The sequence below is a fragment of the Orcinus orca genome, chromosome 7, assembly GCF_937001465.1.
Source record: "Orcinus orca chromosome 7, mOrcOrc1.1, whole genome shotgun sequence".
In the NCBI taxonomy this organism is placed as follows: Eukaryota; Metazoa; Chordata; class Mammalia; order Artiodactyla; family Delphinidae; genus Orcinus; species Orcinus orca.
This window is the reverse complement of record NC_064565.1, coordinates 17,035,987-17,061,486: the sequence shown is the minus strand read 5'-3', so window position 1 is coordinate 17,061,486 and position 25,500 is coordinate 17,035,987. Positions and strand designations below refer to the sequence as shown.

Below are 25,500 nucleotides of genomic sequence, written 5' to 3'. Positions count from 1 at the left end.
CTGCCAATGCAGGGAACAGGCATTCGAGCCCTGGTCCAGGAAGATCCCACATGCTGCGGAGCAAGTAAGCCCGTGCGCCACAACTACTGAGCCTGCGCTCTAGAGCCCGTGCTCCACAACAAGAGAAGCCACCGCAATGAGAAGCCCGCGCACCGCAGCAAAGAGTAGCCCCCACTCGCCGCAACTAGAGAAAGACCGTGTGGAGCAACGAAGACCCAACGCAGCCAAAAATAAAAATTAATTTTAAAAAAAAACTGCCACGGATGAGAGTACTTCAGAAGTCTAAGTGCGTCGCCCATGACGTTATTTAAGGCTGCCTGTCAGCCGCTGTCCCCACCCCCTCCCCCTCCACTCATGACCCAAGAACGTCAAGAGCATTGGTCCGTAGGCAGTTTTCACCTTGGAACCCCTGGACATCTGCAGGGAGTCCTGCAACCTTTACAACTGAGTGCAAAACTGTGAGTGGAAAGGGGCACCTCCCGGAGAGAAGACCGTTCAGATCCCCCCGAGTCAAGCTCCGCTGCTTGTGGTGGGCATCTCCCCCTCCCCCCAACACACACACAGCCATCAGCAGGGGCTTCCTGGCCGCCCTGGGATAAGGAGGATGGTGGTGGCAGGGGTTAGAGACCCCAATACAGAGAGTGCACCGCCAACCCCGCCTGAGCGCAGCACATCCACGGGGGCTTCCGCATCTGCTCCGGAGTAACGGTCGGACGGTGCGCCAGGCCCGGAGGTGGGGTGGGGTGGTGACAGCCTCGCACTTGTGTGTCGCCCTCACCCACAGCAGGAGTCAGGGCCGCGGCCTCACCTACATCACCCGCGGCCCCTCCCAGCACCTCCACGAGGTCCGTCTCACTCTGGTGGTTTATCCGTGAGAACACTGGCCCGAGGGGGTGAGGGGGGAAGCCGGGATTTGAACCCAGCCTCTGTGATCACGCCGAGCTCACGTGTCAAACGGGCAGGAGGCGGTGGGCCATGGGGGAAAGGGGCTCAAGGTCACCAGTCAGGGATACTGAGATGCCTCATGGAACGCGATGTAAGAGTCAAAATCGTTCCGAAAGCAAAAGTAAGGCTCCAAAGAGACGGACCAGCACCCCTGGGGGCCGTGCACGGGTTCCTTGCAGACCAGCTCCACGGCTCCGCTCGCCAGGCCCTTCCCCTTCCCCCAGGTTCCATCCTGACACCCGCCTGATCCCGGCCCTGGGCCCTGGGCCCCCTGCAGTCCGACCTGCTGACCTCACGAGCTCCTCCATGTAGCCCCTCGATCCTTCAGAAATGTGGCCTCGTTCTGACGTCAGAGAGACGGGATAAGCTACCTACAAGCACTGTGACCAAAAAAAAAAAAAAACCACTCGGACGTCGGAAACTGAATTAAGTCTCATTTATTCTAGAGCAAACTCAAAAGGATTTTTTTTCTTGTTTTCTTTTTTAGCAAATCCTAGCACATTATTAACAACAACAAAAAATCTGTACATTTGCCATGATACACTTGAAAGTGAAACAAATAAGATATAAATACAGATATGGATGTAACATGAAAAAGCCCAAAAAAACCAAAAACCAAAACCAAAAACCCAACCTGGGGGCGTGGGGACCATGCGTGTGAACAGTGCCGACAAAACTATTTTGGTGGCTGACATTTTTCAGAGCATTTTCATCATCTCCAAATATCATGGTTAGCAAAGTCCTGGTGGGATTCTACAGAGTTCTTATTTGCTGTTCTTTAACGTGTAATATTATGCTTGATAAATTATGGGCGGTAGGGCAAGAAAAAGATTCAGGAGACAGGTCAGGTGCAGCTGCATGACTGAGAAGCTAGTGGGGCCGTGGCGGGCGGCCCGTGGCTGCAGTGGCTCCAGGAAGGCCGCGCGCCTCCCCCGGGGCCTCAGCAGCGGGAGGGGAAGCGGGAGCCCGGCGATCTGGCCCCGGCGGTGGCGTTGGGGCTTTTCGGGGCCCTGGACAGTCAGGCCAACGCGGGAGGCGGACCGAGGCTCGGGTGCTCTGCTCGCCTGTGTTCTACCGTTTCATCCAAACACGACGACGCCTGCAGGGAGGCGGCGAGGCAGGGCAGCTGCAGCTGTCGGTTGGGAGTGGGCGGGCCCCGCTGGGTCAGGACATCAAGGCTGGGCAAGTGACGTTCAAGGCTAGCCCTTTGTGAGCGCCAGGAGGACGCGCGCGGCCACGTTCAAGGTCCTTCCCGACTGCGGGCGGGGCCGCGGCCACCTGGGCGTCCACGAGCTGAAGGAGAGAGGCCTTTCCACACGCGCTCACCAGGAAGGACTCGGAAATAACCCGGCGGAACACAGGTGCCGCTTCAGAGGAGTCATCAGACGCTGACGATGGTAGAGGGCAAGAAAGCGACCCCGCGAGTGACGTAAGAACAAACAGCAATGGCTGTTCTGAGCCGAAAAGAAGCCAATAACGTTCGACCACGTAAAACGCACCCCTGACATTCCCTCAACGGCAGCAGCGCGGCCCCTCACGCACGTGCAGGATACCCGCTACGTGCACGCACGCACTTAGCACACGCACGCAGTGAAGGCGCCCCGGCCTCTGCTCCCGGACCTCTGTCTTCAGTGCCTATTTCCGCATGAAGTATCTGAAGTCGATTCTGCATGAAAACAAGCTACGTTCGGGGCTGTGCAGCTCTGGGGTGAGAGCCACACAGCCTGGCAGCTGCAGGGACTGGACGTCAGAGCAGCAAACACCTCATTAACAATATGGAAAAGTCAGTTCCGTTTACAGGGGCTACGGTGGAATCTAAGAGACGACAGACGCCTTCCTGACCGCATTAAGAACTTCCATTTGGCTTGAAGCCTTTTACTCCAAACTTTGTTAACCAGGGTCCTGATCCGGAGTTGCTTTCACTGAAGCAGTGCAACCCTCAAGAAGAAATTTTAAAGGGCTAAGTTTCTCACTGAAGAACTTGATTCTAAAACTCTGTTTCCAATCCTGTTTTTCTGCGATCCGCCACACACTACAATTACTTTTTCCTTAAAACCATGATTCTCTCAGCAGAGGATCAAGGAAGTACTTCAGTCCATAAAATTACAAAAAAAAAAAAAAAAAAAATCCTGATACCTGGTCTCTCTAGATTTTTCTTTGATCTCAATCCCAAATTAAACAGAGAATTCAAAACTGAGATGGTGGAGCTGCCATTTACCAGACGAACCGAGAACATCTTAGAATCGAGCCGCTCAGGCGCGGGTTCGGGAAGGGAAGCGAGGGGGCCCTAAATCTGCACCACCAGGGGCCAGGGTCACGGGGGAAGCGCTGTTAAATAGTGTTTCCCAGGATCTCGGCAGTAAAACGAGCAGCTTCTCCGGTATCTTCGACGCTGCACGAAGGGCCATTTCAAGCACACGCTAACCAAGGCTGTCGATTTACCTTGATTTTTGTGTTTGGATTTCATCTCTAAGAAGCCCCTCAAGTGGCAGCTCTGGGGCAGGGGCGGCATCGGTGGGGTTGTTCAGAGGGGCAGGAGCCCGTCCTGGAAGGAGACCGCGCAGGGCGTCAGCCTCCGGTCCGGAGACGGTGAGCACGATTACTACATGTTCGTTAAAAGACCATCTTCAGGCTTTTCTCCCACTTCTTGCCAAGACTTGATTCATATACTTAGTAGGTCTCAAAACACAACTTACAACGTACAAACCCTTCCATGGTGTCAGTTGTGGAAGGCGTGGGGCTTTGCCCCACACAGGCCACATCCAAAACCAAGGAGGCCGAGATGAAAGAGAAACACAACTTAACCCAACCTCCTCCAATCTTATTAACTGAAGAGAAAATGCTACTTTCTACCAGGTATCGGCTAGAGAGCTCCGATTTTTAAAAACTGCAGCCCACACACACGGTTTTACGACCTCAGCAGGCGGGATGAGACGGTTTAAGTATGGCTCTTCTTTTCTTACTCCTTTTGTTTTGTTTTGTAGGAAGATGCGATGCAGGCCTTGCTTCCTTTACATTCAATACCAGTATGATTCTACACAAAAGCTGGAAGGGATCAAAATACTGATTGTAATAAATATTTGCGGGCCTCCTGGTACTGACTGGGCAGCCGATGGGGGGAAGGGGGAGTTCTCTGAGAGGCACCACCGATTGCTTCCAGGGCTACACGGGGACTCTGGCGCCGCATTAGCTATGCGTGGAGACATCGGATGAGGAGCTGCTGTTGCTGTTCGTGGTCTGCGCCCTCTTTATGTATAAGTTGAGCAGCTTCATCTGCAAGGAGAAGATACAAACGGGTGAGCAGGAGGAAAAAATCAGAGAGCAGGAAAGAAAACCCAGGTGACAACAAAACAGCACGTCCGGGCTTCCCTGGTGGCGCAGTGGTTGACAGTCCGCCTGCCGATGCAGGGGACACGGGTTCGTGCCCTGGCCCGGGAAGATCCCACATGCCGCGGAGCGGCTGGGCCCGTGAGCCATGGCCGCTGAGCCTGCGCGTCCGGAGCCTGTGCTCCGCAACGGGAGAGGCCACAACGGTGAGAGGCCCGCGTACCGCAAAAAAAACACACCAAAAAACAAAAAAACAGCACGTCCCTTAGAGGAGAAATTCACTGCACAGACATTTCCTGAGTGCCCACCACTGGTCCAAGCCATCTGCCCGGGGCCAGGGTCACCGCGATTGGGAGGTCAGACTAGAGGAGGGGGCGCGAGGGGTTATCACGGAAAGAGGGAAACATGTGACCACGAGGCGGGCCTCAGGGCTGCAGATCCACACACTTCAGGGGCAAGGCAGCCACCGGCTCCACCCAACCCAGCGGGAAGAGAGGGTGCAAGCCACACTCCATCGGCATGAAGAAGCAAGCCAAGGTCAGAGGTCACGTTTTCTAACCCTCACATGTGTGCAGAAGCTGCTTCTTCCCCATTGCACACCTCCCGAGGCGCGTGGAATCTGAGGCCGCCCCCATGTGCCCCATGGCCTTCCCGCACCCCGGGCCCCAGCCCCGCCCACTGTGGCTCAGCACAGGCCACCTCCTGCTGCAGGGAGCAGTGGGCTGGATCTTTCCAGCAAGACTCAACTTCCCTGAGGCCAGACGCTGCGTCACTAAACAACGTGCCCTCAGTCAGGCACAGTGCTTGACGGCGAAAGGGCTTCCAAGCCTGACATCTCATTTAGTTCTAACTCAAGCCCCTTGGACTCTCAAAATACCTAAAGCACCATGCAACACAGTAGGTTCTTAAATATTTGCTGAATGCCGCTAACTTCGTATGTTGATAGTGTGCCTGATCATATTAAAAATTAAAAGAAACAGGTATTTGTAGAAGCAGAGTGCCCATAAAAATCTACACAACACACGACTGGTAAGATTAAGGGAATATTTACTATCCACAGCTCTTCCACAGCTCTTTAGCTGCTGTCTCTGAACAGGCTGTGAGGCCAAGTATACGGCTACCTAGGGAGGAGCGGCTGGTCCCCGGGGAACCCACGAAGAGACGCTCCGAGTGGAGCGTGTGGCACAGGAGAAAGCGGGGCCCTCGGATGATGGGTGGGAACAGGACCAGCAACCAGCAGAGCCCCCGCGAGGCAGTGTCTCCCTGACCCCCAGCAAGGCGCGCTCAGTCACATGGCTGTGGAGCCTGGGACGTGCAGCTGGCGGGAGGGCTCTGCCCGAGCGTCTTCACGCAGCAGCCCACCGGGGGTCCCCCCCCAGATCAGGACTTGTAATGCCTCTTACTCTTTTCAGCTGCAGGGAGTGTGTCGGGAATTCACGCTACGTATCCCAGTCTGTTTTCATCCCACACCTTTCAAAATCTGAAACCTTTCAATAGAACAGTCAGTGCGGTGATCAAAGTGCCATCACTGGACCTCCCTGGTGGCGCAGGGGTTAAGAGTCCGCCTGCCAATGCAGGGGCACGGGTTCGAGCCCTGGCCCGGGAAGATCCCACATGCCGCGGAGCAACTGAGCCCAGCGCCACAACTACTGAGACCGCGCACAGCTACTGAAGCCCACGCGCCTAGAGCCCGCGCTCTGCAACAAGAGAAGCCACCACAATGAGAAGCCCGTGTGCAACAACGAAGACCCAATGCAGCCAAAACTAAAATAAATTTATTAAAAAGAAAAACAAAACCCCAAGTGCCATCATTTTACACAAGGTTCCTAAATGCTCTAAGGCTCAGGAGGATACGGCCAGGGTCAACCAGGTGCAAGGGAAGCCGTGGTACATTCAACAGAGCACTGGCCTGAGGCTCAACAGGTCCAGCAGAATTCTAGCACCAACTCCAACACTAACTAGTTCTGCGACCTCAGGCAAACGTTTCTTGAGCCTCGACTTTCCCATCTGCAAAATGCAGAGCAGTGACACTTGCAAGGTGCTTCCTGCAGCTCCCTGCTCGGAGAACGTGTCCTCTGAGCACCCCACTCCTACTCCTACCTGAGCTGTTCACACTGTTCCTCCCTGCAGTCCACTCCTTCCCTCCCTGTGCAGCTCCCCAATCCTGCCAAGCCCAGCCCAATCTGGTCCCACTTCCTCCAGGCCCCTGACCCAGCAATCAGAGCCCGTCCCACCATGTCCACTGGTCACTCCTGGGCAGCTGTACAAGTTTCCTCATGTGTCAGTCCTGTCAGGGCAGGACGAGTTCTTGCTCTTCCCATGTGCCTTAGCATAGTGTGCTGAAGATAGCAGGTTCCTAACATGTACTTGTTGAATCAGAGGTTGTTTTTTTTTTTAAATACATCTTATTGGAGTATAATTGCTTTACAATGCTATGTTAGTTTCTGCTGTACACCAAACTGAATCAGCCATATGCATACATATGTCCCCATATCTCCTCCCTCCTGAGCCTCCCTCCCACCCTCCCCAATCCCACCCCTCTAGGTCATTGCAAAGCACCGAGCTGATCTCCCTGTGCTATGCTGCTGCTTCCCACTAGAGTTTTTAAAGAAGAAAAAAGTGATCTAGAAAGCAGGATAGTTATATTTCTATGAAAGCCTGGTTAAAAATGAGCTGCTAAACATTGCTAATAGTTATTTACAACTCAGAACCCCTACTGTATCTACCTAGTCAAGTCTAGAACATAATTGCAAGTACAAGGAAAAGATGACGGTAATAGAGTGAACGATGTGTATATGTCCAATGGTTTACAAGCTTTACACTGATTATCACATTTGGGCCTCAAAACAATCCTTTGAGGTAGGCAGAACAGGTTCTCCTATTTTACAAATGAAAAGGCCAGGGTTCAGAAAGCTTGCTCAATGAGCTGGTATAAATTCAAATTAGAGGATTATAACTTTAGGATGTCAAATGTAATCCACAAAGAAAACAGGTATAGAATATACACAAAAGGAAATGAGAAGGGAATTAAAACGTTTCAGTACAAAAAGCAAACAAACACAAAAGAGTAGTGTAGAAAATGAGGGACAAAAAAGCTATAAGGCACATAGAAAACAAATACCACGATGACAGAAATCTCTTCCTTATCTGTAATTGCTTTAAATGTGAATGAGTTAAATTCTCCAATCAAAAGACAAAGATTGGCAAAATGGATAAAAAGAAAACCATGATTCAACTATATGTTGTCTACTAGAGACTCACTTTCGATCCAAAGACACAAATAGGTTGAAAGTGAAAGAATGGAAAAGGATATTCCATGCAAACAGTAACCAAGAGTATGGGGTAGCTACACTAATATCAGACAAAATAGAGTTTAAATCAAAAAAGGTTACAAGAAACAGATGGACATTACATATTAATAAAAGAGCAATACAGCAAGAAAATTTAATATTTATAATTACACATCTAAGAACATGCCATCAAAATATATGAAGCAAAAACTGACAGCATGGAAGGGAGAAACAGTTTTATAGTAATAGTTGAGGGACTTCAATATTCCACTCTAGAGGACTTGAACAACACAATAAATCAACTAGATCTAAAAGACATATGCAAAACATTCTACACAAGAATACACATTCTTCTCAAGTGCACATGAGACCTTCCCAAGATAGACCATATGTTAGGCCACAGATTAAACCTCAATACATTTTAAAAGATAAACATGATACAAAGTACCTTTTCTGACCAAAACAGATGAACTCAGAAATCAGTAACAGAAAGAAAACTGAAAAATTCACAAATCTGTGGAAATTGAACAGCACACTCTTAAACAACCATTGGGTTAAAGAAGAAATCACAAAGGAAATAGGAAAATACCTTGAGACAAACGAAAACAACATACCAAAACTTATGGGATGCAGCAAAAGCAGTGTAAAGAGAGAAATTCATAGCTATATAAAAAAGAAGGAAGATTTGTATCAACAACCTAACTTTATATATCTTAAGGAACCAGAAAAAGAATAATAAATTAAACCCCAAGCTAGCAGAAAGAAGATAATAAAGATTAGAGCAGAGATAAATGAAACAAAAAATAGAGGTAACAAAACCAAAACTTGGTTCTTTGAAAAAGAATCAACAAAATTGACAAAGCTTTAGCTAAGTTAACTAACAAAAAAAGAGAGAAGACTCAAATTGTTAAAATCAGAAACAAACGTGGGGACATTATGACTGATTCTACAGAAATCAAAAAGATCATGAGAATACTATTAGTAACTGTACACCAACAAATTAGGTAACTTAGATGAAATGGACAAACTCCTAGAAACACAAAACCTATCAAGAAGAAAAGAGAAACCTGAACAGACCCATAACTAGTAAAGAGATTGAATCAGTAATCAAAAATCTGACAAAGAAAAGCCCCTGACCAGGTGGCTTCATTGGTGAATTCTACCAACATTTAGAGAACTAACACAATCCTTCTCAATTTTTTCTAGAAAACTGAAGAGGAAGTAACACTTCTGAATTCATGCTATGAGGTCAGCATTCTCCTCATATCTAAGCCAGTTGAAGACATAACAAGAAAACTACAGATCCATAGCCCTTATGAACACTGATGCAAAAAATCCTCAAGAAAAGACTGGCAAACCAGATTCAACAGCACATTAAGAGGCTTTAATACCATGACCAAGTGGGATTTATTCCTGAAATGCAAGGATGGTTCAACATACAAAAATTGATAAATATAATACACCACATTAACAGAATGAAGGAAAAAACAAAAACAAACAAACAAACCCCCAGGGACTTCCCTGGTGGCGCAGTGGTTAAGAATCCACCTGCCAATGCAGGGGACATGGGTTTGAGCCCTGGTCCGGGAAGATCCCACATGCCTTGGAGCAACTAAGCCCATGCGCCATAACTATGGAGCCTGTGCTCTAGAGCCTGTGAGCCACAACTACTGGGCCTGTGTGTCACGACTGCTGAAGCCCGCGTGCTTAGAGCCCGTGCTCCACAACGAGAAGCCACCACAATGAGAAGCCCGTGCACCACAATGAAGAGTAGCCCCCACTCGCTGCAACTAGAGAAAAGCCCGCACGCAGCAAAGAAGACCCAGTGTAGCCAAAAATAAATAAATAAATAAATATTAAAAAACAAACAAACAAAAACCAAAGGATCATCTCAATTGATACAGAAAAAGTATTTGGCAAAATTCAGTATCTTTTCATGATAAAAACACCAAATAAACTAGGAATAGAAGAAAAGTATAGGCATACTTTGTTTTATTGTGCTTCACTTTAATATACTTCACAGATACTGTGTTTTTTTCCCCAAATTGAAGGTTTGTGAACACCCTGCATCAATCAAGTCCATGAGGGCCATTTTCCAACAGCATGGCTCCCTTCATGTCACTGTCCCATTTTGGCAATTCTCACAATTATTTCAGTCTTTTTCATTACTATTATACTTCTTATGGTGATTTGTGGTCAGTGTTCTTTTATGTTACGACTATAGTTGTTTGGGGTGGCACAAACCACGCCCGTATGTAAAGACAGCAAATGTCATCCACAGATGTGTGTGTTCTGACTGCGCGAGAGACCCACCATTCCCGGGTCTCTCTCCCTGTACTTGCACCTCCCTAGTCCCTGAGACACAACGATATTGAAATTAGGCCAATTAATAACCCTACAGTGGCCTGAAGTGTTCAAGTGAAAGAGCTGCACTTCTGTCACTTTAAATCAAAAGCTAGAAATGATTAAGCGTAGTGAGGAAGGCATATTGAAAGCTGAGACAGGCCAAGAGCTAGCCCTCTCGTGCCACAGTTAGCCAAGCTGTGAATGCAAAGGAAAAGTTCTTGAAAGAAACTGGAAGTGCTGCTCCAGTGAATACACGAATGATAAGAAAGGAAAATAGCCTTACTGCTGATATGGAGAAAGTTTTAGTGGTCTGTACAGAAGATCATACCAGCCACAACATTCCCTTAAGCCCAAACCTGTTACAGACCAAGGGCCTAACTCTCTTCCATTCTAGGAAGGCTGAGAGAGATGAGGAAGCTGCAGGAAAGAAGTCTGATGCTGGCAGATGTTGGTTCATGAGGTTTAAGGGAAGAACCTGCCTGCATAACATAAAAGTGCCAGGTGAAGCAGCAAGTGCTGATGTAGAAGCTGCAGCAGGTTATCCAGAGGATCTAGCTAAGGTAGTTAATGAAGGTGGCTACACTAAACAGCAGATTTTCAATGTAGGCAAGACAGCCTTATAATGGAAGAAGATGCTATCTAGGACTTTCAGAGCCAGGAAGGAGAAGCCAATGCCTGGCTTCAAAGCTTCAAAGGACAGACTGACTCTCGTCAGGAGCTAATGCAGCTGGTGACTTTAAGTTCATTTGCCATTCTGAAAATCCCAGGGCTCTTAAAGAGTTATGCTCAACCTACCCTGCCTGTGCTCTGTAAATGCAACAACAAAGCCTGCATGACAGCACAGGTTTACAACATGATTGAGTATTTTAAGCCCACTGTTGAGACCTACAGCTCAGAAAAAAAGACTCCTTTCAAAATATTACTGTTTATTGACAGGGTATCTGGTCACCCAAGAGCTCTGATGAAGATGTACAACAAGATTAATGTTGTTTTCATGCCTACTAACACAACACCCATTCAGCAGCCCGTAGATCAAGGATAATTCTGACTTTCAAGTCTTATTATTTAAGAAATACATTTTGTAAGGCGATCACTGCCACAGTGCTTCCTCTGATGGATCTGGGCAAAGTCAACTATAAACCTTCTGGAAAGGATTCAGCATCCTAGGTGCCATGAAGAACATTTCTGATTCACAGGAACAGGCCAAAATACCAACATCAACAGGAGTCTGCAAGAAGTTGATTCCAACCCTCCTGGATGCCTTTGAGGGGTTCAAGACTTCAGGGGAGGAATGGTAGATGTGGTGGAAACAGCAGGAGAACTAGAATTATAAGTGGAGCCTGAAGATGGGACTGAATTGATAAAATCTCATGATAAAACATTAGTGCATGTGGAGTTGCTTCTTACAGATGAGCAAAGAAAGGGTTTCTTTTTTTTTTCCTTCAAAGCAAAATTAATTATAATGAGTTTAAAAAAAAAGAAATACAAACCATGAAATACCTCTCTAAAGGAATGGGGAGGGTGTCATGAAATCCAAGAAACAGGGAATTGTACCTTCAGAATCCTTGGGAAATTCTGGCTGCCTGATGACTTTGGGGAAGTTGCCTGACTCTGGAAGAGGCAAAGGTTTTGTTTGTCTGTTTGTTTGTTTTTGGTAGAGGAGCTGGTGAAATACTTTAAACTGTTCTGCACTTATCTCCAAAGTCTGCATTTTACATCTTGTCCAGAAATTCAGTCTTAGTTTGTAACGGCATATATGTGTAAAGGTGCTTTTAACAACAGGAATGTTTAGTGCAGTGTAGAAAGTCTTTGAGCCAAATCCTGCCCTCAGTGTGCACTTAAGTTTCCATTAAAGGAGAGTGGCAACTGAGCTTGTAGAGCTGAGGGTAAAATTTGAATTCTGCTGTAGGAGATCAGAGCATTAGGAGCTGGGATATTGAATTTCACTTTTCCCCATGCTGACATTGACTTTCCTCTGAAGCATCACCAACTAGTGAGATCTAGTTCAGTTGCATGATTTCTTAATTTTTTCTCCACTAACCCAAATCCAGAGATACAAATCCGGAGCTTAGGGGGATCTCATGTGAAAGTGGTTTCTTGAGATGGAATCGACTCCTGGTGAAGACTGGCGAAATGACAACCAAGGATTTAGATTATTACACAGACTTACTTGATAAAGCAGTGGCAGGTTCGAGAGGACTGACTCCGATTTTGAAAGAAATTCTACTGCGGGTAAAATGCTATCAAACAGCATTGCTGCAACAGAGAAATTGTGAAGAGTCGATCGATTCAGCAAACTTCACCGTTGTCTTATTTTAGGAAACTGCTGCGGCCACCTTCACCTTCAGCAGCCACTGCCCTGATCAGTCAGCAGCATCAACACTGAGGCCAGACCCTCCACCAGCAAAAAGATTATGACTTGCTAAAGGCTCAGATGATGGCTAGCATTATTTAGCAATAACTTTTTTTTTAATTAAGGTAGGTATACTGACTTTTTTTAGACAGAATGCTATTGCACACTTAATAGACTACAGTAAAGACATAACTTTTATACGTACCGGGAAACCAAAAAATTTGTGTGACTTGTTTCATTGCAATATTCGCTTTACTGCAGCGATCTGGACCCGAATCCGCACTTTCTCCGAGGCTGCCTGTAACTCAACGTATCAAAAGCTAGATATGAAAAGCACACTGTGAACATTATGCTCGACGGTAAGAGACTGAAAACTTTTCCTTGAAGATGAGGAACAAGGATGCCTACTTTCACCATTTCTATTAATATAGTACTGTAAGTTCCAGCCAGAGCAATTAGGCAGGAAAAGAAAAACAAAAAGCATCCACATTGGAAAGGAAGAAGCAAGATTATCTTTGTTCATAGATGATATACAGTTTACCCTTGAGCAACACAGGTTTGAACTGTGCAGGTCCACTTATACAGGGATTTTTTTCAACACACACAGCACTACACCATCTGCGGTCAGCTGGCTACACAGAAGTGGAACCACAGGTACGGGACTTGAGCATCTGCACAGTTTGTTATCTATGGCAATCCCAGTGGATACCAAGGGACAACTGTGATCTCACAGGTATAAAATCCTAAAGATTCTACAAAAAAACATTAAGACTAATAAAAGAATTCAGCAAAGTAGCAGAATACAAAATCAGTGAGCAAAATTCAACTGCATTTCTATACACTAAAAATGAAAAATCCGGGCTTCCCTGGTGGTGCAGTGGTTAAGAATCCGCCTGCCAATGCAGCGGACATGGGTTCGATCCCTGGTCCGGGAAGATCCCACATGCCGCGGAGCAAGTAAGCCCGTGTGCCACAACTACTGAGCCGGCGCTCTAGAGCCCGTGCTCCGCAACAAGTGAAGGCACTGCAATGAGAAGCCCACGCACCCGCAGTGAAGAGTTACCCCTGCTTGCTGCAACTAGAGAAAGCCCGCGTGCAGCAACGAAGACGCAACACAGCCAATAAATAAATAAATATTTTTTTAAAAAAATGAAAAATCCGAAAAGTTAAGAAAACAACTACGTTTACAATAGCATCAAAAAGAATAAAATACTTAGGAATTAACTTAACCAAGGAAGTAAAAGAATTGTACAATAAAACTACAAAATGTTACTGAAAGGAATTAAAAACACAAATAAAAAGACATCCCATGTGGTGTACAACATGGGTAACTATAGTAAATAATACTGTATTGTATATTTGAAGGTCACTAACAGAGTAGATCTTAAAATTTCTCATCACAAGAAATAAATTGTGTAACTGTGTGTGATGACAAATGTTACCTAGACTTACCGTGGTGATCATTTTGCAATATAAATAAATATCAAACATTACGTTGTACACCTGAAACTAATGTAATTTCATGTTTATTATATCTCAATTTAAAAAACTAAAAACAGGGCTTCCCTGGTGGTGCAGTTGTTGAGAGTCTGCCTGCCGATGCAGGGAACACGGGTTCATGCCCCGGTCCGGGAGGATCCCACATGCCGTGGACCGGCTAAGCCTGTGAGCCATGGCCGTTGAGCCTGCGTGTCCGGAGCCTGTGTTCCGCAACGGGAGAGGCCACAACAGGGAGAGGCCCGCATACCGCAAAAAGAAAAAAAAAAGTATAAAAAACTAAAAACAAACAACAACTCATTACAGTATGGAGGTTAAAAAAAAAAAAAAAAAGACATCCTGTGTTCATGGATTGGAAGTCAATACTGTTAGGATGTCAATACTACCCAAAGCTATCCATAGATTCAATGAAACCCCTATCAAAATTCCAATGAGGTTCTCTGAAGAAACAGAAGGTCTTTTCAACAAATGGTATTGGAAAAACAATATCCACACACAAAAGAATGAAGTTGGACCCTTACCTAACACCATACACAAAAATTAACTCAAAATGGATCAGAGACTTGCATTAAAAGCTAAAATTTTTAAATTGTTAAAAGAAAACACAGGGCAAAAGCTTCACAACACTGGGTTTGGAAATGGTTATTGAATACGACACCAAAAGCACAGGCAAAAAAATAACAGACAAATTGGATTTCACGAAAACTAAAACATTTTGTGCATCAAAGGTCAACGGATTAATATCCAGAATATAGACAGAACTTCTATAACTCAACAATAACAAAAAAACAAACAACATAATTCAAAAATGGGCAAAGGACCTGAATAGACATTTCACTGAAGAAGATATACAACTGGCCAACAAGCATATGAAAAGATGCTCAACATTACCAATCATTAGGGAGATGCAAATCAAAACTACACTGAGATATTGCCTCACACCACCCATGAGGATGGCTATTATCAAAAAAGAAGAGAAAATAACAAGTGCTGGCGAGGATGTGGAGAAACTGAAACCCTTGTGCGTTGGTGGTGGGAATGTGAAATGGTGCAGCTGCTGTGGCAAACAGTTTGGCAGTTATCATATGATCCTGCAACTCCACTCCTGGATATATACGCAAGAGAATTGAAAGTGGGGTCTCAGAGAGGTATCTGTACCACCATGTTCATAGCAGCATTACTCGTAATAGCCAACAAGTGGAAACAGCCCACAAGGCCATTACCAAGAAATGGATAAGCAAAATGCTGCATATACATTCAATGAACTGTTATTCAGCCTTAAAAAGAAGGGAAGGGGCTTCCCTGGTGGCACAGTGGTTAAGAACCCTCCTGCCAATGCAGGGGACATGGGTTCGAGCCCTGGTCCGGGAAGATCCCACATGCCGCAGAACAACTAAGCCCGTGAGCCACAACTACTGAGCCCGCGTGCCACAACTACTGAAGCTTGTGTGCCTGGAGCCTGCGCTCCGCTACAAGAGAAGCCACCACAATGAGAAGCCCGCGCACCACAGCCAAGACTAGACCCCGCTCGCCTCAACTAAAGAAAGCCCACGTGCAGCAATGAAGACCCAACGCAGCCAAAAATAAATAAATAAGTAGGAAATTCTGACACCTGCTACAACATGGGTGAACCTAGAGAACATTATGCTCAGTGAAATAAGCCAGTCACGAATAGACAAATACTGTATGATTCCACTTATGAGTATTTTACACTCACAGAGACAGAAAGTAGAATGGTGGTTGCCAGGGGCCAGGGGGGAGGGGGAATATTACGGATTTCAGTTTTCCAAGGTGCAAAGAGCTCAGGAGGTGGATGGTGGTGATGAATATGCATAATATGAATGTACTTAGTGTCTGTGAACTGTACACTTACAAATGGTTAAGACAGTAATGTACACTTACAAATGGTTAAGACAGTAAATTTTATGTTACTGTATTCTACAGGGAGAGGGGGGGAGGGGGAGGGGAGGGGGAGGGGAGGGGGAGAGGGAGAGGGAGAGAGCAGAAAGGAAAGGTTGCTCAAAGTCATACAGCTAGTCAGCGGGAGACAGGTTTTCTGATCCTAAAGCCAGTACTGCTGCCATGGCAACGGGACACTTCTCAAAGGCACCTCACAGGTTCCTTGCACCAGCCTTTCTCTGCAGAACCTGATGTCATTTATTAACTTCATTTAAGTAGTGGAAGGAGAGTCTGATAGGCTTGGTGACACACAGAAACTGGAAGCCATGGCTTGATTCTGTTTCTAACTTAGCACCATGTGCTGTCAGCTACCCATTTTGGGGAGCTGGGTGGGAGGGTGTTTGTTTTAGGAGATGTGCGCTGGAGTCTACCAGGTTCACGTTAACACACCGGAGTTCTCACCTATAAAAACTGTAACGGCCGGAAGCTCTGCGCTGCCCCAGTGGACAGCTGTGCGGCCAGCCTCCCCAAGCCCTCCGAGCCGACTGACATCATCAGCGGGGAGATGGGAATACTGGCTCCAATGAGGACTGGGCTCCAGACCCGAGACCACCGCTGCAAGGGGCAGCAGGTCAACCGCAGGACAGGGACGAGAAGACACCTGCGTTTCCTCAGCCCCTTGCTGGAGGGGGCACATGAGATGGCAGGGCAGCTCCCTTACTCACGAGAGTGGAAAGTACCAGAAAACCGATGTCTGGCTAATATTACTTTTGGGTGAATTTCCCATTTTACGAATCTAATTCCTTTTGTGAAGACTGTCTGTGCCGTCCCCACCGCTGCCAGGGACCATCCACGGCCCCCGACGACGGCCACAGAGGGAGCGGGGCTCCCGGCCCAGCGCACTGCTCGGCACTCTCGGCTCAGGGTCCTGCAGGCCGTGGCCAGGAGGGCTGGACGGGGACCTTGGGAAGTGGAATCAGGGGAAGCGGCCTCCACACCTGCCAGCCCCGCTGCTGGTTTCTGTCTGCGGGAAGAGTCAAGTGTCTCCTTCTGGACCAGTCGTTCTCCACCAGGGCTGATTCTGCCCCGAGAGGACACCTGGCCAGGTGTGGGGACGTCAACTGAGGGTGGGGAGCGCTCCTGGGACCCCAGGGGTGGTGCCTCCACCAGGAAGTGGCCCGAGGTGTCGGCAGTGCTGAGGGTGCGAGCCCTGCTCGGGCCAAGGCAGCAGAGCCAGAACGCTGTGAGCGGTGATGCTCGCCAGCTGTGTCAAAGGAACAGCCCTACTGAAAAGCCACGAGCGTCACCTCTGCTCCCTTCTTTTCTAAGGAGGAAGGCCAGGCGCTGCAGGCTTCGCGCTCGCGGATCTGCACCCCTGCCCAGGGCCTCTGTAACTTCACGGTGACACGTCTGCCCCGCGGCCCAGGCCCTGGCCTCTCCAGCCAGAGCTCGAGGGTGGCCACCTGCTCTCCCCTGGCGGTTCATCAGATGTGAGTTTGTTTTTCAACCAACAAGCACTCCAGCCCCCGTCACCTTCCATGAGCCCATCGTCCTTTTGTCCCATTTTCTGGCCCTGAGTCTAGAAAGAAGGTGAGAGGCAGCCCAGGGAATAAAAAGCCCGGCTTCCAGAGTGAGATCACTGTGGGCCCCCGGGCGGGTCACGTGCAGGGTCACCGTCCTCACCCCATAGGGACCTGGAGCCCCCCAGCCTTGTGTGAAGCCAGCAGGTAAACGTCCTTAGTGTTTCGGGGGGAGAAAACAAGCTGGTTTCTAAAGAAAGTCATCTTCCTTTTTGGGATAAACTAGAAGTTCAAAGCTATCGTTTCAAAAACTGGAGCGACGACAGACCACGTTGTACCTTAATGACTTCACTCAACGGCTGGTCACTTCGTCTTTAGAGAAACGCCTCTGGAGAATAAGGCCCAGCTAGAACGCACGTGCTGAGGAAGCCCGTGCGGAGCCCAGAGCTGCAGGGCAGCAAGTCTGCGATGCGCCAGCAGGCCCAGGTGTACGACCCGCCCGTGTAACGCTATACACACCTTGCTGCCTGTGAGCTGTGCCAGGTGAGGTTTCAACTCTTCTCCGATTACGGAATAAATCGCCACTAAGCAAAACACGCTGGCCTTACGCACGCTGCTCTCGGTGTTGTCGTAACCCTGTAGTCAGAGAGGGACACAGAAAGGAAACGAGATCAAAGCTTTGCCTGACTATCAATATTTCATCAACGTTTCCACAAATGCCCTCTCGGTTCAACCTCGACCTTGTCAGGAGCGGCCTGGATACACCTGAGCTCTGCCTGTGAACCCCGAGAGCTCTCGCTCCGGAGAGGCCACATGTAAGAGTGCCAAAGAGTGAGCTGCTTCCGGGGTGGGAGGCTGGAGGCCGGCGAGTTGGTCTCCTCCACACAGATAGATGCTGTATCACGAGCTGCCAGGCAGCACCAGCCAAGAGACGTCACGAGAGAACAGAACGAGAAAAGGAAATTAAGGGGAAAAATACCTGGCTTCTTTCCTATTTCTCGCCATGGTAAAGCAAACCTCACACGTGCAAACCCCTTTCAAGAAATGAGAACCACGTCGCTCACTCTTGTGGGCAAAACTCCACTGTCCACGGACTGCGGGGAACATCCGCCCGCAGCCAGACCTCCGCATCCTTCTCCAGCTGGACCACAACCTGCCTGTGGGCCTCCCCCCACCCCACACCCAGGTGGGACTGTCTGCTCTCCTCCGAACAGCCCTCTGGACCTTTCCGCCTTTGTGTCTTTCCCTCTGCCTGGAATAAGCCAGTGCCCGGCTGTATGTGTTTAAATTTCTGAGCCCAGCACTCAGCAAACAGCAGCATTTATTAAGTATAAAGCTGATGTCTCTCTACCCTTCCCCACTGAAATCTCTCCCTAGGGCCCAACTCTAAACCACTTCTTCTCTGAGCCCGTCTCTCTCTGACACCCCAACCCAGAGGTCAGCCCCCACCCCGATCTCAGAAACCCCTACCTGCACCCCCGTGGCAGCAACTCAGCACACAGCACCCGCCCTCACCCACGGCCGTCTGTACGGCTGTACCGGGTCCTGGAGCGGGCTGGAGACCCCGTGAGGTAGGGTCCCAACAGTGGAAAACACCTCGTCTTCCGGAGTCTACTTAATTCAACGCCTCATGCTCACGAGGGTTTTCAATTAATATTAGCTGGACGGATGAGAGCCAGGACCACTGTTTGATGCTGGGCTCCATGGCCCACCCTGCCCAGGGCTGGGCCCACTGCTGTGCAGTAAGGAAGGAACAACGAAGAAAGATCAAAACATGTTCACAGTAAAGTTCCTTCTGTGAGCCACAGGCCTGGGCTGCCAGGAAGATCTTCCTGTGCGTTCAGCAGAGGGTGGGCCAGAAGAGGCAGGGGCTGCACCGCCCGGTTGTCCCGCCCACCCCTCGGGGGCCCACCTGCAGCAGGCCCGGGATGATGTCCGCGAGGAGCTGCAGCAAGGCCTCCTTGGCGATCCTCTCGACGACTTTGGTCTGCATCTTGATGGCGGCCAGGTTGATGGGGTAGTCGGCCGTCTGGATGATGGGGCACAGCACTTTGATGCACTGCTCCGGGTGGATGGAGCTGGCCAGCGTGGAGGCGGCCTCCTCGGCAGCCCTCACCACCTGAAACACGGCCCGCGCGTGGGTGAGCTCCAGCCACGCCAGACAGCACTGCCGCCCGAGTTCACAGGCCCAGGGACAGGCTCGCGTCGCTCCGCGCTGGGCGGCCCCCGGCCCCGGCCCGGCTGCGCTTTCGCTCCAACAGCGTCAGCCGGGTGGGCTGGCCGTAGGGGGCAGCCGTACTCCAGAAGAGCCATGTCCTACCCTCCGGCTCCTAAGGACCTTAGAAACCTGACAGCCTGGGCCGTCTTCCCCTACTGCCCTCCCCCCGCTCCATCTGTGCTGTGTGTGTTCGCGCACTCCTGTGTGGCAGCAGCTGAGCTGAGCTCAGGGCCTGTCAGGGCCGGCTGGTCCACGTGGGGCGGGCACAGGAGGAGGCGAAGGCTCAGGAGGTGGCTGGTGAGGGACAGGAAGCAGGAGGCTTCTCTGGTGGCCCACGGGGCTCCTAAGGCTCCAGCCCCACCAGCAAGCGGTCACTAGTCACCAGTCATGCTCAGGGCCTCTCACTCCCCACACAGACACACACACGCAGACACACACACACACACACACAGACACACACACACACAGACACAAAGACATACACACACACAGACACAGACACACACAGACACACACACAGACACACACATATATACACTCAGACACACATACACATATATATACAGACACACATATCATACACACACACACACACACATATACACACACATATACACACAGACACACGCACATATACATACACAGACACACACACACATACCCAGACACACGCATACACATATATACACACACACACATATATACACACACAGACACACACACATATATACACACACAGACACACACATATACAGACACACATATACACACACAGACACACACAGAAACACATATACATACACACGCACACACACTCACATGCACACATATACACACAGACAAGCATACACACATACACAGACACACACACATATACATACACACACATATACATACACACACATATACACACAGACATATACACAGACACAAACAAACACACATACACAGACACACACACATATATACACACAGACACACACATATACATACACCACACACATACACACACACATACCCACACATATACATACCCACACATATACATACACACATACACACATATATATACACACATACAGACACACACATACACACACAGATATACACACACATATACACAGGCATAGATATACACACACAGATATACACACACATACAGACACAAACACAGCACACACACATATACACACAGATACACAGATATACACACATATACACACTCATACACAAAGACACACAGATATACACAGACACACACATATACACAGACACAGATATACACACACACATATACACAATACACACACACACATATATAGACACACACATATACAGACACATACGCATACATACATATGCACACACACACACATACACACATACACGTATACAGACACAGATATACACACACAGATACACATAACACACACACATATACACACATATGTACACACATATATAAAGACACACATACATACACACATATACACACACATATACACACACATACACACACACATATACACACAGACACACAGACACACACACGGAAATGAGACTAAAGGAAGCCCATCGTGATGTTTCTCCTGCCAACTCTGTCGCCTACGAACTGCGGTTTGTCCCACTCAGGTCCCCTGACAGCAGAGAGTCTGCTGTGCCTACATGACCTTTAACCTCTCACCCCAAGAAGGGCAGAGTCAGACAGACACACGCTCAGCCTCTTGAGAGCAGCGCAGCAGACGCACCTCAGTTCATTCCTCTACCAAGAGGAGCCTCAATTTTTAAAAATTCCATAGCGGGGATTAACAAAACACCTACTTTTACAGCTATCTGGATTAAGAAAGATGACACAGCAACGACTGTAGCTGCAGAGCCCGTGTGGCTCCGAGCTCGGCCTTGGTGGAGGAACAGCAGAGAGGTGGGGCTGGGCCACTGAGGTGCCCCGCAAGGCTCCAGGGCTCGGTCCAGAGGCCCAGGGCCTACGCCCAGGGGTCTGCCCGGTCCAATACTCACTCCAAAGGGCCACCCCGATGACCAGGCACGCAAGGAAACGAGGCCTGTGCAGGAACACTGGGCAAAGATGCACCCCGCCAGCCGCTGTGGGGCCCCACCAGCTCCCTTCACTCTTCCTGAAAGTTGCTCACTTGCGCTAGTGACCTGGCCGGGCAGGTCCCCCCCCCCCCCCCACGGAACCCCCGGGGCACCCTGATCACTGCACTTCATTGCTCTGCTGACACCGTCTCCCCACTAGACTCAGGGCTCCTTGAAGGCAAGCTCCCATGTTGGCCACCCTTCTGTCCCCATGCCCAGCAGTGTCCATCATCATGCACTAGGTGCTCAGAGTCTGTCCAACTCATTTCCCCACAGTGTGTGTGTGTGTGTGTGTGTGTGTGTGTGTGTGTGTGTGTGTGTGTGTGTGTGTGTGTGTGTGTGTGTGTGTGTATTTAAATGCTCAGTGATCGGTCTGTTTGGAGAGGGACAGCATATTGCTTAGAAGGGCTCCATCACGCAACAATTACTAGATGAAGTGCTGTGCTTCCTCCTGAGCTCAGGCATGTCCCTGAGAGTGCGGTCAGTCCACGGCGGACCTGGCAGAGCCAGGCGTCTGGCGTGTTACACACGGCTAGGCAGACGGTGGAAGAGGGGGCCCGTCCCTTCTCCAATCGGGTCCCGCAGTGGGACACCAATGCCCTTCTACTGTAAGAAACCACTGTTTACAGGTAAACATACTGGTCAGAAAGCTGAGTGATAGTAACTAACTGACGAAACCTGAGGTCTTAGTTTTTAAACATGGAAAAAAAAAATGAAATGAAATACTGGATGATTTCATAGACAATATTCAAGTTGGAAAACACTGATGTAGGGGAATTCAGGAGACCACCAGGAGGTGGGCACAGCTCAGTGGGCGGGAAGACACTGGCTTGGGAGACAGACTGGGGTTCAAGTCCCAGCAGCGCCACTTAAGTCTTGAGAGGAGCAAACTAGAAACCTCCCGGCGCCTCTCAGGGAAATAAATGGCCAGGTTCACAGCGAGACTCTAACACGAGGGGTCCCCTCCTCCCCCCAACCTCCCCACGCTCTGCTATCATCCAGGTCACAGGAGTTACCCCGCAGGGAGCTGCTGGGAAACAGACCTTCTCAGGTCTGCTGAGCTGAAACCCAAACCCAAGGAGAACTTTGTCACATAAAACTCCACAAATTCTTGACGTCGCTTGCAGGAAGCATTTAATCAAATGTAGGTTTTCTGAAAATGCCTGAAAAGAAAATGCCAGAAGCTGCGCTTTAAGAAGGCCTGTCTGAGGCCCCCTCTTTCACTGAGGTTAGAACAAGTTTCCCAAGACAGATGCTGTTTTTGGCAAGGCGGGTCGGCGTTCTCAACTTCCCTCTACATGCCAAGCTCCCAGCGGCTGGCCTGCTGCCTGATTCAGGGTGAACTTTAGGTTTTGCCCCTGTGTTCTGTGTAACATAAGAAGCAAAGATTATAAGTGTAAGCAAACAGAGAGCAAAAGTAAACACGGGCAGCAGAGAGGAAGGAGGACAGTACTGTCTAGCAGACAAGGTGGCCAGAGGCGGCAAAGATGTTTTCCAAGGGGGCAGGGATGCTGATGAGAGCAAGGGGGATCAGGCAGCCTTCTGGGCTGTCATCTACCCCAAGTGACCAAGACTGTTCTAGTTCTGCTGACTTTGCTGCAGTCTGGTAGGGAACACAGGAATTCTGCTTTTTCAAAGTTAGTGAAATAACAGTGTCTAGCTAGGAAAAGCATAATTTCCTTATCTAACTTTTTAAAAAATGAGATCATTACTCAGAATATTGATGAATGTTTGCTTAAAGATAAGGTTTCTTTGAGAGCACAGAGCCTGTCAAAATTTGGACTGCGTGTTTTAAGTTCACAGGGTTTGACTGGGCTCTGTCACCGATGCGGCAGCCTAACTGGCTGACTAAAAGCCAGCCAGCCAGCCAGCGGGTGCTCAGGAACCGTGGCTCCGGAGGGGAGAGGCTGGCGCCACCTTCTGGGGAAGGCCGGGGAGGCCTCACCGGACAGGCCAGGTGCCCGGCGTGTGCCCACCAGCGTGGTGCGCCCACCGTGGAGGGGCGGCTGCGTCTCTGGTGGGGCGGGGCAGGGGTGTGGGCAGCACTGCTCTGCCTGCTGCCAGCTCAGGCGGGCGCCACCGGGGACCTGAACCCAGCATGCGAGTCCCCTGTCTGCCGGACCTGGCACCACGGGACGGGGTGGGGGGAGGAAAGGAACAACCTTCAGGGTCCAAGTTCGGGGACCTGGCTCTGCCATCAACTAGTGAGGTGAACGTGGGAGGAGTTTCTTCTACTGTCTGGGCCTCAGTTTCCCTCATCAGTAAAATGACGGGGGATGCGAATCTAGAATGCTTACATCAGTTTGGAGCGTGAAACCTTATCTCCCAGACCTCGCTGATGAGGACTTTCTCCCGGAAAACGCACACGTACAATTTCAGACGGTATAGCCTGCACGGATGGTCTCTGACCACACGGCCATCACAGCCCCCGCCCTGGAGAAGCGCATTCAGGGCAACACCGTCTCGAACGCGGAAAGGCTCCGAGGTGGGAGACTTATTCTGTCCCACCCCAAGGGGTAGAATCAGGGCCGATGGGGGACAATGCCACGGAGTCACAGGGTGGGCGCCCAGGAGGGGGCCGTGTCCCCACCCTGGAGGACGCCTCGGACGCCCGGATGGCTGGCCCCTCGGAAGAGCCTGGGAGGCGGAAGGTGGGCCGCGCACAAAACTCCTTCCGCGCCTCCCAAATCCATCAACTCCTGGTGTTCCCGGCCTCAAGTGTGGGAGTGTGACGGCCCCTCCAGTGGAGATGCCGAGAGATTCAGCCGACGCGGGAGCCCAGAGACACAGCCCAAAGTTTATTCACCCAAATTTCGATAGCCTTCTGAGATATAGTTCGAGAAATGCGGTTATGTCTGCTTTATGTAAAACTGAAAAACCTCAGGCACAATTCTACTCAGAACCGGTCTATTTCTCCACTGGAAGAGGATAAAAGACAGTGTCTTCAGTGTTCACAGTGCCAGCCTCCTCGCCGCCCGACTCTGAGGCCAGCCCTGCAGGGCAGGCCTCGCAGGGCGTCCCAGGTCACCCCGGGTGCCAGCACTTCCGGCATCCAGAGCTGCGTCCCGTCCCCAGCCACGTGACTGGCCAAAGTAGGATGAGGACCCAAGTTTCCAGACTCCAGGGTTCTGACATTAAACAAGGGCCCCCCGACTGCTTTCTGCAGACAGGGTTTCCTCTCTTAGTAAGACGCTCTGAGGCTACGGGAGCTAAAGGGCAGGTGTCACGTCTGGTCTTAGGAGGCTGGGCCCATCAGAGAGGAGGGGCCGTGTCCCCTCACCCTGAGTAACCGTGGGGCAGCGGCCGCCACCACTCAGGACTGGACACCATGCTTGGCATGTCCCAACCACCCGGCAGGGTGGGCGATGGGACCTCCACTTGTGGCGGGGTGGGTCCAGCCGGTCCAGCCCAGCTGTGTCCTCCCGGCCCACGGCCCTGGGCCTCGCTGCTTGGCTCACCGCCAGCATCCTCCCGAACTGCCCCAGACTCCCAGCGCACTTCTCTATGGACCCCACGTGGATTCCTCTGCTCTAACGTCACCTAAGCCATGTAAGTTCCTTTAGGTCTGAGCACCGCCCTGCGACCCGCCCAATAATGGGACATTTACCAGTTTGTGCTACGAGTGTCAGACTGTCTGGCTCAGCAACTTTGACCTTTTAAATGACTATACAGGTCTCTGGTTTTGTCTTTTTGTTAAAAGGCTGAAGGTTACAAAGGAAATAGGGCCTCTGGCTATATCCCAAGACTGGGCCCAAAGAAGACTGGAGACTTAGAATCTAGAAAGGTTGAGGTTTGTTACTCAGCAGCCTCCTCCATTATCCTGAGGCCGGATGACACACAGATAAGCATGCAGTCCACTCCCTGGGCTAACAGATTAGAAACCCAAGGTCCAGAGAGGTGAAATAACCTTTCCACGCTCACACAATGCACTGTTCTTCAGAACCCACTGACACACGGCCGCTGCCCCGCGTGGCTTCTCAGGGCCACTCCAGATGCGGGGGGCCTGGGTGA

The 25,500-nt window shown here is 49.7% G+C and overlaps 1 protein-coding gene across 8 annotated transcripts in view; it reads right to left on the bottom strand.

Moving 5' to 3' along the window:
* Nucleotides 1-1,366: 1,366 nt before the first annotated feature.
* CLASP1 (cytoplasmic linker associated protein 1) overlaps nt 1,367-25,500 on the bottom strand; it is a 269,984-nt gene continuing 245,850 nt past the window's right edge. For all 8 annotated transcript variants that reach the window (XM_049712736.1, XM_049712737.1, XM_049712729.1 and 5 more), the window contains 3 exons: nt 19,090-19,296; nt 17,697-17,813; nt 1,367-4,218 (listed from right to left, as the gene is read on the bottom strand). In XM_049712736.1, coding sequence (XP_049568693.1) covers nt 4,132-4,218; nt 17,697-17,813; nt 19,090-19,296 — 411 coding nt within the window. In that variant the 3' untranslated portion in view covers nt 1,367-4,131. The remainder of the gene's footprint in view (nt 4,219-17,696; nt 17,814-19,089; nt 19,297-25,500) is intronic.